At 42.4% G+C, this 12,022-nt stretch overlaps 2 protein-coding genes across 4 annotated transcripts in view; both read left to right on the forward strand.

Moving 5' to 3' along the window:
• prkcea (protein kinase C, epsilon a) overlaps positions 1–4,739 on the forward strand; it is a 43,926-nt gene extending 39,187 nt beyond the window's left edge. The window contains exons 12-15 of the mRNA XM_030773206.1: positions 1,053–1,191; positions 1,923–2,111; positions 2,796–2,942; positions 4,593–4,739. Coding sequence (XP_030629066.1) covers positions 1,053–1,191; positions 1,923–2,111; positions 2,796–2,942; positions 4,593–4,739 — 622 coding nt within the window. The remainder of the gene's footprint in view (positions 1–1,052; positions 1,192–1,922; positions 2,112–2,795; positions 2,943–4,592) is intronic.
• A 3,299-nt stretch (positions 4,740–8,038) lies between these two features.
• epas1a (endothelial PAS domain protein 1a) overlaps positions 8,039–12,022 on the forward strand; it is a 21,809-nt gene continuing 17,825 nt past the window's right edge. For 2 of the 3 annotated variants that reach the window (XM_030773997.1, XM_030773998.1), the window contains exon 1: positions 8,039–8,377. In XM_030773997.1, coding sequence (XP_030629857.1) covers positions 8,352–8,377 — 26 coding nt within the window. In that variant the 5' untranslated portion in view covers positions 8,039–8,351. The remainder of the gene's footprint in view (positions 8,378–12,022) is intronic. The other variant, XM_030773996.1, reaches the window with a different exon arrangement.

The raw sequence follows: 12,022 nt of genomic DNA on the forward strand, positions 1-12,022 counted from the left end.
ACTCCAGCTCTCAGCAGAATGAAAGCCCCCCCCCCCCCCCCCCTTAGCATTACTGGTGTCAGAGGATGGTTCTGTCCAGCCAGGCCCTGATAACCATGTGGGGACTGCCCTTTGTGTGTGTGTGTGTTTGCATATGTATAGGCAGAAGGAGGCCCCAGAACAGGGGCAGAAGGAGAACAGATAGATGGAGCTACGGGGAGCTAGGAAAGGGAGACGTCGGCGATCAGAGGCTGAGATGAAAGCTGTCGCGTTGGGTGGTCCGTTGAGTAATAACCCCTGGGTCTGGCTCCATTGTGGGCACGCTCAACACAAAGCTTGTTTATTTGTAGTCTGCAAGGCATATGGATCCATACAGCCCCGTACATGAAAGTCACGGAGTCACCTGACCACACGACACGTCCCTGGAACATTTTGTTCTGTACATTAAAAAAAAAAAAACACTTTCTAAGATAGAAACCTCATGGATTGGCGTCGAAGACATAGGTTCCTGACCCTAATTAAAACTTGTATACCTCCGAGTCCTGATAACGGAGATCTGAAAAAAAAAAAAGTAACCTTTTTTTTTCGTGTTTTTCTACTTTAGACAAGAACTGAAAAATTTCAGGCGGTACTCTTGTTATTATGGACGTAATGTCGCCGGAGGATTAGACCGTGCAGATCCATGCTTGAGGCTGATTCCCTCAGGCCCTGATCCTTTGATTTCAGCCCTGTGGATATCGAAGCTAGCACGCAACCATCCGAGGAATGGTCAGATGGGACGGTTGGTATGCAAGGAGAGAATGGAGTGATTGATGACATGGGGTCAGAGTACGTCCGTTGGAATTCCTGACGGGTTTAAAACGGCGGTAGAACCCTGAAGCCACGGTACGGCCGTCCCGTCGGGTTTCTGCTGCGCGGAGACGCGCCGTGTTCCGCGCTCAAAACCGACATTAACCGCAAACCGCACCTGCGTGGTCCGCAGATGATAAATGACAAAAGAGACCAAAGGTTATTTCTCTTCCTCTTCTGCTTATTAAATATGTCTTCTCTCTTGTTTCCATCTGATCCTTTAGAGACCTAAAACTGGACAACATTCTGTTGGATGCTGAAGGTCACTGTAAGCTGGCTGATTTCGGCATGTGCAAAGAGGGCATTCTAAACGGCGTTACCACGACAACCTTCTGCGGGACCCCCGACTACATTGCCCCTGAGGTACCTCTTCTTGCCCCCACTCCATATTTTTCGTTTACATTTATTCATTTAGCGGATGCTTTTATCCTAAGCAGCTTCCAAGACAAGCAGAATACAAACCAAACATGTGGCCAGTAAGGAGCTGTCAGTGGCCTAAGCGCAGCCACTAAGTTTGGTATTAAACCAGATACAAGAGCAAGAAAAGTTGAAGGAAGTAAGGGCCAAACAGATACAGGTAGAAACAGTGCTAACAGCCCGGGGGTCACAAGCGTGTGAGAGAACTACAAGAGTGCAAGAGAAATGCTTTGACCTCCTGGTTTCTAATGATGCGAAAACAAGGCCAGAGAAACTGTTATAGACGTGAGGTTTTTTTTGATCGTGAACCTGCCGGTCAAATGGTTCTATGACTGGAGAAACAGAGTGATGCTTTCACACAGCCCCTCTCTCTGTATAGGTGTTTGTTTTTCCCTCTCTCTCGTTCCTTTTCTCTCTCTCTTTGTTCTCTCTTCTCTTTATTAGTGCAGTCACATGCCACGGTCAAACTGTTATGACAATACTGGGCTGCTCTTTGAAGACAAATGAAGCATTTGAGAGACTTTGGTTGTAACTGGGGCGAATAAGAGCTTCAGATTCTTTTTTTTTTAACCAGCAACAGCAAATGTCATCGCTGATGTGCTGAAGATCATTCCCCTAGCTCCCTGTCCTCCTGTTTTTCCCACAGACTGTAGAATAAATCTCTCTCTCTCTCTCAGATCCTGCAGGAGTTAGAGTACGGTCCGTCTGTGGACTGGTGGGCATTGGGGGTGCTCATGTACGAGATGCTGGCAGGACAGCCCCCGTTCGAGGCTGACAACGAGGACGACCTGTTCGAGTCCATTCTTCACGACGACGTCCTTTATCCCGTGTGGCTGAGCAAAGAGGCTGTCAGCATCCTTAAAGCGGTCGGTGGTTTTTTTTCATCCCGTGTGTTTTTTCATCCCGTGTGTTTTTCGGGGGGGGGGGGGGGGGGGGGGTTGTTTGCTTTCTCTTGCCATAGGCCCCTTTTCTCTCGTCCTCTCCACTCCCTTCCCTTCGTTTTTCCTCTTTTTTTTTCCCCCTCCGTTCCGCTCGGCCGAGTCTCCTTCAGCCTTTTCCTCCCTCTCTCTCTCTCTCTCTCTCTCTCTCTCTCTCTTTCTCTCTCTCTTTCTCTCTCTCTCTCTCTCTCTCTCTCTCTTTCTTGTTTACTCCTCCTCCCCTCTCATTTCCTCACCTTCCACCTATTTCCCTCCTCCGTCATCCACCCATTTCTCTGCAAAAACACAGAAGGAGAAGAGTGTTTTTGTACTGTGGGAAAAAAAAAAAAGGTGGACCAGACCACATTTTTGGTCTGAGAAATTAGCGTTTGCTGTTGATCACAGCGTTTATCAATGTAATCAGTGAAAGCTTAGCATTTTAGACTCACAAAAACTTTACATGGTATTTCACGGTTTTCAAAGGTCAGATCCCAAATAATTGTTGTTGTTGTTGTTGTTGTTGTTTTATGTTATGATACAGTGTGACTCACATATTCATTTCTGAAGGAGAACTAGCTAATGTGCTTGTCAGAGGAAGCGTCTCCTCATTTTGTCCTTTCTGTGTGTTCTCAGTTCATGACCAAGAGCCCAAACAAACGGCTGGGCTGTGTGTTGAGCCAGGGCCTGGAGGAAGCCATTAAAGTTCATCCTTTCTTCAGAGAGATAGACTGGGTTCTGCTGGAACAGAGAAAGATTAAACCACCCTTCAAACCTCGCATTGTGAGTTCCTACACACACACACACACACACACACTCTCATGCGCACACGCTCACACACACACACACAAATATACACACACATGTACAGACGCACACACACACACACACACACACTCATTTGTGCACGCTCACACACACACATGTACAGACATGCGCGCGTGCACATACACACACATGTCTGCATACACACACACACACGCACGCATACACCACACACACAAACATGATGCACATGTGTTCACATGCTTGCACAGACACAAAAGCATGCGCGCGCACACAGACACACACACACACACGCGCACACACACACACACAGTATCACATACACACAACATACACACAACATACACACACACACACACACACACACAGTATCACATACACACAACATACACACACACACACACACACACACACACACACACAGTATCACATACACACAACATACACACACACACACTCACACACACACACACAGACAGACAGACACACACACACACACACACGCACACACACGCACACACACGCACGAGCGAAAAAACAATCACATGGAAATGCACATGCGCAGACTATCATATAATGCAAGAAACCACTCATGCACTTGCACCCACACACAAAACCAACATAAACATGATGGAAAATGGAGAATAGCATCATGTGGTACCTAAACCCATAGATAAATACTCAGAGTAAAGTGTTGTGACATGAGACTGCCTGCTTTATCTGACACATGTTCCTGTGTGTCTGGCCCCTGCGGTCTAGACTGAAACTCAGATGCCACAAAGGCATCGTCCTACTTCTGCTTTCCCATGGTGGGGGGAGGAGTGTGTGTGGTGTGTATGAGTGTGTGTGTGTGTGTGTGTTGTGCGCGTGTGGTGTATATGTGTGTTTGTCAGTAGTGAGTGAGCAGGGCTCACATAATGTTGAAGGAAAGTGTTGTCACTGCATGCCCTCATGCCCTGAGGGTGACCTTCAAATGACCTTCCCTGTTACCACAGCGGCTTACCAACATAGATTCCACTACACATGAAACCCAAGGAGACTAAACTGAAACTAGACTCTACCAACAAAGGAAAGTAACTGCACTGAAAGAAACAAAATATTGAAATTAATTTTTTTCACGAACAACTCTTTTCAATATTTTTGATTCCATATAACGCATAGCTTTACAGTGTTGTATAAGGAGTCTGTGTATGTGTGAGGGAGAATGCATGTATTTGACGTGCTTGTCTGTTTGTCTGTCTGCCTGTCTGTCTGTCTCTCTCTGTCTGTCTGTGTCTGTGGGTGTGTTTTAGTTTCTCTATCTCATACTGCTTAGACATGGTGCACTGCATTATATAGAGGAGTGCGTGAGTTTCTGTGTGTATCTGTGTGTGCACAAGAGAATAAACAGATCTACAGCTCAATATCAAAGATTCATCTTTTTCGTAGAACCGTTGCGCTGTGCTCAAAAGCCTGTGGTGGAGACTGGGAGATTAAAAAAAAAACCTGCCTGGTTAGTCCTGGCCTCTGTGAAGAAAAGGACCAGGTGCCTAAGCTCCATGGTCTAACCTGTTCTTAGGTTGCTTAGGTTGGCGCCCTGCATTTGGGCCCCGAGGAGCATTTTTCTTCCTGCTATGTAAAACTGTTCTCCTCCTATCCTCTCCTCAGAAAACCAAACGGGATGTGAATAACTTTGATCAGGACTTCACTCGTGAGGATCCTGTCCTCACACCAGTGGATGAAGCCATCATCAAGCAGATCAATCAAGATGAGTTCAAAGGCTTCTCCTACTTTGGAGAAGAGACTCTGTCCTAAGGCCGATTGTTGCAGCAGCTCCTGTCTAAACACCCCCCTAGCACCCCCCATACACACACACACATACACGCACACACACACACACACACAGCACACATTCACATACACACACAAATACACTTTGACACCCAGTCTTTATGCTGGTCAATGGCCCATCAGTCATCAATATTTAACTGAATTGTAGCTCTGGAAAACAAGTAATGGCGTTGTAACTATCTGTCACACACAAACACACACACACACACACACACACACACACATATTCATAAACATATGCATACATGTGCAGGTGCTTACTGGTCAGTGGTATAGTGCACATGAAGATGGACCTGATTCTGCAGGAGGTTCATTACGTGCTTCTTACGGGGTTCACTTCTCTCTCAATTACTTCTTTTATTCTTTCATTTCTATGTATTCTCCTCCAAACACATCCTACTGCTCACTTTATTTATTTTTTTAGTATTTTTTTTTTGTTGTTGCCGAAGTCCGTTCCATTCACATGACACTGAGCTGAGCTGGTTTCCGAGATCCAGAGCCCTCAGACTAGATTGTCCTTCAGTGTATCATTGGAAAAACTGAAGTGCACTACCTTCAAAACCAAACTGACTATGCCAGTGATTGTACCAATGTTGGGATCCCTGTCAGACAATGTGTAGTTTTAGTGAAGCAACTGGATGTAAAGGGGGAAGGATACGTCCTGCAGAAGTGACAATAAAATGTATTGTGCTGTACAGAAAATGCCTTTTGTGTGTGCATGCGTGTGTGTGTGTATGTGTATTCAGGTGAGTGCATGTGTGTGTGTGTGTGTGTGTGTGTGTGTGATTGTCTGAGTGAATTTTAAGAGCAATTTTCTAAATTTGACCCAAAATAATAATAATAAAAAAAAAAAAAATTGAAAGCCGTGAGTGTAGTATGTATGTATTTCCTTACAGTGTTACACAGGTCCTTTAAGAATAGTGACCTGCAAGAATTGTGTTCAAAAGTGATCGAGTACACGTGTGCACGGATGTGTCTGTATGCATGCATCTGCATGAATGAGAGTGTGTGGGATCGCTTTATTATTATTATTATTATTATTATTATTATTATTATTATTATTATTTGTTTTCCTGTTATTTTGCTAGAACTTTTGTTTCTGCTTGGCTTTACCGAAACCTGTTGTATGTATACATTCCTCTGCGACTATGCAGTAATGGTCTTAGTTGCAGGCAACAAGTTTGGCACCTGCAGCTTCCCCTTCCGTCTTGTACAGACCCTTGTAATGTACATAGTACCTGCTCCAAAGCCTGTGTAAGCTTCAGATAGAGTAGTCCACTGTTGCATGGAACAGCAAATTGTGTTATTATTGAGTCATACTAGTTTATGGGGAGGAGAAAAAACAAACAAACAGATAATCTGAAATCCATGTGCAATACCTTGGACATATTCTTTATTTTGTCTTTTGTTCTCTTGTTTTCTTTCTTATTTGCTGTAATCTGTTTTATTTTTTATTTGTGTGATCGGCTAGTTAGTAATCACTCCAGCTGTTCCCAAATTGAAGGAGACCTTCCTTCAGTGTCTGATGCCAAACTCGAACAGGACATTAATGTGCGTGGAATCCTGTGAGGGTTTGGATTTTTTGGGGATTTGAAACATTCTAGAATGTTGCATATGCCATAGCGCTCTCTCTCTCTCTCTTTCTCTCTCTCTCTCTCTCTCTCGTTCTCTCTCTCTCTCTCCCTTTCTCTCTCTCTCTCTCTGTCTCCCTCTTGTTGCTATTTCAGAGCTAGTCAGTCAGCGTGCATCTTGCCATTCCATTCGTGTGTACATAATACAACACAGGTCGTAAACTGTGGAACATAGTGGTGGAATACCACATGATTTTATAAGTTATTCTGTAAGCGTAGAGACATGCAGTTACCTTTACCATGATGTCAGTGGATCAAATCATATACCTGCAGTGTTTCCTTGACCCTCTTATCTCACACAAGTAAGCCTTGCTAAGCCCTCTTCGCTTCTCTCTCCACAAGTTCTTGGGTTTTTTTCTTTCCTTTTTTTTTTCCCTTTTTTTTTTTTTTTTTGTCAAAGGTCACTGTGCATTCTCTTGTATGCTCCCCGTAGTGAAATTGCTTGTTTGCAAATTGTGAATGGGATGTGAAAGAGAAGTAAATGAGAAAAAAAGGGTACATTTCAATATCAGGCTCACTAATTTTGACTTACTGGAATGTGTTGACTTTGCTTGAATAATGTCAGAGCTTTTTTTTTTTCTTAGCGTTTTTCAGTAACTTGATAGATTTTTCATTCTTTGCTTTCTTTGTCTTCTTTTCATCTTTGCTGGCTATGAATATGTATTCATCCCTAAGGCATGTTATTTTGGGCTTTTTAATGTACTGTTGTTGTTGTTGTTTTTTCTTTTTCTTATTCCTACTCAATGAGTTGAGTAACCCTTTTTTCTGTTGCTGTTTTCTATCAAAGCCTTTCCCTAGTGGCCAGCTGCTGCCCTCCCTCCTTCCCAGGAACCCTCTTGCTGAACCATGCCAAAAGTTTTGTTCTTTCCTTTTTTTTTCCTTTACCATTTTTTTTTATTGTAAATGATGAAATATTCTCTACATAGGAAATAACGTTTGTCTGTCTATAAAGTTAAACAAAATACATAAAACAGAATGCTCAATAATTACCTCCTAAATTAAGTGCAACAAATTGTCTGGCTGAATATTAAATATTTCTGCATACAGTATTAAAGTACATAAATGTTTCATATGTATGATAGTGCTGTATGTATTATATACATCTAGCATTGAATTTTAGTTTCTGTATGGTGAAGCTTTGTGTGCACAGAGATCAGTCTTTTCTTTTCTGGATACACTAGCATTATCTCATTGTAAGCATTTTATTATGTGCCAAATGTACTGTAAGCTGAAAGTTGTGAATGTGTTTTGTTTGTTTTTGAACCTATTAAATACTAAGATGTCAAAAAACGAAGCGTTGACTCGTCCATTGAGAGCGAATGGAACGTTGAACGGTTGAATGAGAACCTAAAGATGTGCAGAGAGCATAGACCGCCAAGGTTAATGATCTCGCGCTGTCTTTGTATGCGACTAAACTTCATTTTATTAATTCCTGGAGCTCCCGCTTAAATCTATTAGTGAGCGAGTAAGAGAGAAAAGGCAAGAGAGAGGGAGGGAGGCAGGCACTTGACGAAAGCTCACCAATCAGGGCGCACAGATTTGGGTAGCGCCTGACAGCAAGCCATCTAACCTAGGGGAGGGTAGTTGTGAGACGTAAATTGGAAAGTGTCCTAGATGCGCAGTACCGACAAACTCTGACAGAACACAGAGACTGAACAATTTAAAACGGACCCTCTGCCCTCCTGTCGATCAAATCGGAGAGGCTGTGCAATCCTCGGCAGTGTTCTGAGACTGCACATACCACTCCAATAAGCGGAATTTGCCAATGAGACGATATAATGGACATTCAAGGGACAAGCTAAAGATTTACCATATTTCTGGATACCATTACTTTTTAAGTGTCACTTTCATTTCTACCTTTTAACCTGTTGCACGAACTTTTTCGCTCGGACACATTCGACTAAATCGGAAAACTTCTGAAGACTGTTCTCTGAAGTTGCTCATCATGACCGCTGTGAAAGAGAAAAAAAGGTGAGCGCAGGACTTGATTTGACTTATATGAGCTGGTCACCCACGTTACTCTCTGGCACGAAATGACTTTGGTATAGTGAACAAAAAGTATAGTGAATAGTGAGCAAAAAGTGCACACTCACATATGATTCAATGCGTTGTGCAACCGTCTATGGTCTACATATCCCATTAAAGAACACCTTGGTCTGACACTGTCGCCTCTGTGGGTTGTAACCTGGAACTTCATGAGTGACCCGTCAAGAAATCTTAAGCCGGTTGTTTTTGTCTAATGCCACTATTTCTATATTTCGTAATTTGACAGTGCAAACACTTGCAGTTAAATTACATATGACATGATAGCTGTAAGAGTGGCTGGCAGATCATTCTGATGACGTTTGCGTACTGATGTGTGGTATAACGCTTTGTTTCTGTAGACTTCGATCTTCGTGTTGATTGAGCAATAGAGAGGTGTGAACTGCGCGAATCTATTTTTGGTTGGTAGCTGTAGTGTAGACGAGGTTGTGTGTTGAAAAGTTACTCAAAGGAAATTCAAATGTTGATTCAACTGTCAAAGGGAAGTGAGTTCAACTGGTTGCCGAACTTTGATGCGGTTGAAAGACAAGTGAAATGAACGGTCAAAGATGAATTAATCAAAGTTCACAAGTACGATCGGAAAAATAAGATGTACAAGGATGTAGATTTCTGCTTTGTTCATACACTGAAACTGAATGTTTGGTACTTAGTTGAAGATGGACAATTGTGCGTGTCTTGAGGGGGGTTTTTTGTTTGTTTGATTGGTTGGTTGAGGTTTTTATTTACTCCGAATCACTAATAATTTAGCCTTAGTTTGACGTGTGGTTTAGAATTAGGAGACCTTCGAATATCACTGCACGTTAAAGTTGGAAGAAGTAGACCATACATGACCGGATATTCCTAAATTAGCCTATATGAATAACAAACAGAAACCGTTTCGACTAAATAACATTAATTGCATTATAGTTATTATGCTGAATGAGTTTATGTCGCTGGACGTGTGTTGCAAGATTCGTGCTATAATAACTGAAAATAAGATGCAAATTCTGCTAACGCACGTGCTCTCAATTAATTTATGGAAGGAAAATCGAGCGTTGCTATTTCTTGTTAGGATGGTATATGTCATAAAGGGGGAAAAATCATTACACGCCAACAAGATGTTCACTGTTTAGAAGAGAGCAACATAGCCCCTAGTATCTACACTAGTAATTGTTACAGCATAGAGGATACTTTATTGATTAAGTGTAACCCCGAAGGAGCCAACAGAGAAGAACAGTATCTGCATTCAAACGGAAAACCTGGAGAAAGATAGTCCAAATGTGTACACTTCACTGAGTGTAAAGAAACATGTCATGTGGTACTTAAGGTACATATTTAGCAAGACTGTATACCTGTTTTAAGTTTTTTTTTTTTTTTATCAAAAACATTCATTTATTTAAGGAATACAAAAGAAAAAAAATCTCTCTCTCGCTCTCTCTCTCTCTCAGTGGAAAGCAAGGCTCCGTTTTGCATTTCGTGTCAAAGCAGCACTGCTATCCTTTTTGCAACCACCTGCCCACTGCACAAGCTGAATCAAAAAGATCACTGTTGGTGCACTCAGTCCTCAGTCCTCAGAACTTTCTAGGACCCATCCAAGTTGGTGTCTGAAGGCATGTGCTTTGTATATTGAGTAGATCGGCAATGTAAGTTGTGTTTGATTGTTAGAGAGACTTAAGCAAGAGCTCATTTTTTTCAGGGTCTGGCCAATTGGCTACTTTTTTTAGGAGGACACGCTGTTCTTGGAGAAATTCGAGTTTAGCAAAGTGTTGTTGGCTAGTCATTCCCAAAGAGGACAAAGAAGAGGAAATCAGACTATAAGCATGAGTGATGTGTAGTAACTCTTCGACAGAGATTCGCCATGAGCGGAATTTCATCATTTTGGTGTTATCTGTTTGTCATTGTGAACTGTTGGAACTGTTGAAAGAAACTGATTTTACTTGACTGTGTGTGTGTGTGTGTGTGTGTGTGTGTGTGTGTGTGTGTGTGTGTGTTTGTGTGTTTGTGTGGTAGGATAAGGTGGGGTAGGGTTGAGGGCGGGGGCACACTAAGGAACGGATCAGGTTAACGCAATCATCAAATTATCTTTAATGACATTATAAAGGGAACATTTTCCCCCTCTCTCTCTCTCTGCCATTCCATTCAGCTCTTGACTGATGATTAGTGTCATATTAAACCACTTTCTAAACCACTGCCTGTTTTAATTCACATCAAATAACTCAGCTCTCCAGTAGCATCTGTTGGATCATTCTCACTCTTTCTGGGCAATTGGGGATTTATTGAGAGAGGAGCCAGTCCCAGTGAACTGTCAATTCTAACCTGCTCTGGGTGAGAGGAGAGAGAGAGAAAAAGGGAGAGAGAGAGAGAGAGAAGGAGAGAAAAAGAGAGAGGGAAGGACAGAGAGGGGCGCTAAGGGGTGTCAGTGAACCGGTTATGCATTGCTCACGTTGTTGGTTCAATCAGAACAGGACCCCAGGCAATAGGTGGAAGGTAGCGGAGTCTGGCTGGCGTGTTTTCAAAGCACTTCTCTGCCTGTTATGAAAATACTGACTGTCTGCTTGACACCTCTGCTTTCTGTCTCACAAATAACTAATCCCTGCCCCAGAGTCCCTACCGCTTTAGAATGAATGATTGACATGTTTAATCAAGGGCGGACTTAGAAAGCATGCTGAAAGGGGAGTGGTCCGGGACCTGTCAGTCACATCAGTGTCGTAAAAGTTTAATTACACTGTGTTAAATGGTAGGAGTGTTTTTTTGTTTTTTGTTTTTTAAAAAAAGGGCCAGAGTTGGGTGGTGAGATGTAACGTATAAACCACAAATAAATTACGGTGAAAGTCAACATTGTAGAAATCCACTGCCCCAGTAACCTAATTGCGTTGAAGCCTATAGAGAGTACCCCAACAAGGTGGAAATCAGCAGCTGGGGTATGTAGGAGTGGGAATCAGTCGTCTGATTGGACAAAGGGAAGGGCATAGAGTTAGGCAATGACTGAAAGTACAATTTCTGTCAGGCCTTGACAGGGTCCCCACCTCTGGCCAGACGAGCCACAGCTTCTCAGATGAGACGTGACCATTTTCCAAAAAATGGTTCAGGATTCCCATCTAAAGGATTTGTCATTTTGAATCATCACTTGTTTACCAAAACCCAGCTCCGTACAGTAATAGTAATAAAAAACAGATGCTTTCATCATAAGAAAGTTTCATTTTCAGACTCATATGGTCACTTCCCATATATTTTTTTTCCCACAAAACCTCTGGTTGATTTTGCTTCATAATGATGATATTGCTTCACAATGATGATATTAATTTCTTATACTATTTGACTACAGTATGTCTGAAAGTGATGATGAGGCATTATGATTTTTTACAAGCACAGGAAGAGTTAGTCGTACTCAGAGAATGCTTAGTTTACTACTGTCCTACAAGGAACAAAAAGAAAGAAAGAAACAAACAAACAAACAAACAAAAATGTCATTCTGATTTTCCTTTTGATGTCCAGATCTGAGAGTTGTGAGGTGTGACCGCACAACACTTTAATCTCAACTCTTTTTCACGGGGGATGCAGTTCACCTCTGTATCGTTTGGCTTGGAATGATCA

The sequence above is a fragment of the Chanos chanos genome, chromosome 5 (assembly GCF_902362185.1).
Source record: "Chanos chanos chromosome 5, fChaCha1.1, whole genome shotgun sequence".
NCBI lineage: Eukaryota > Metazoa > Chordata > Actinopteri > Gonorynchiformes > Chanidae > Chanos > Chanos chanos.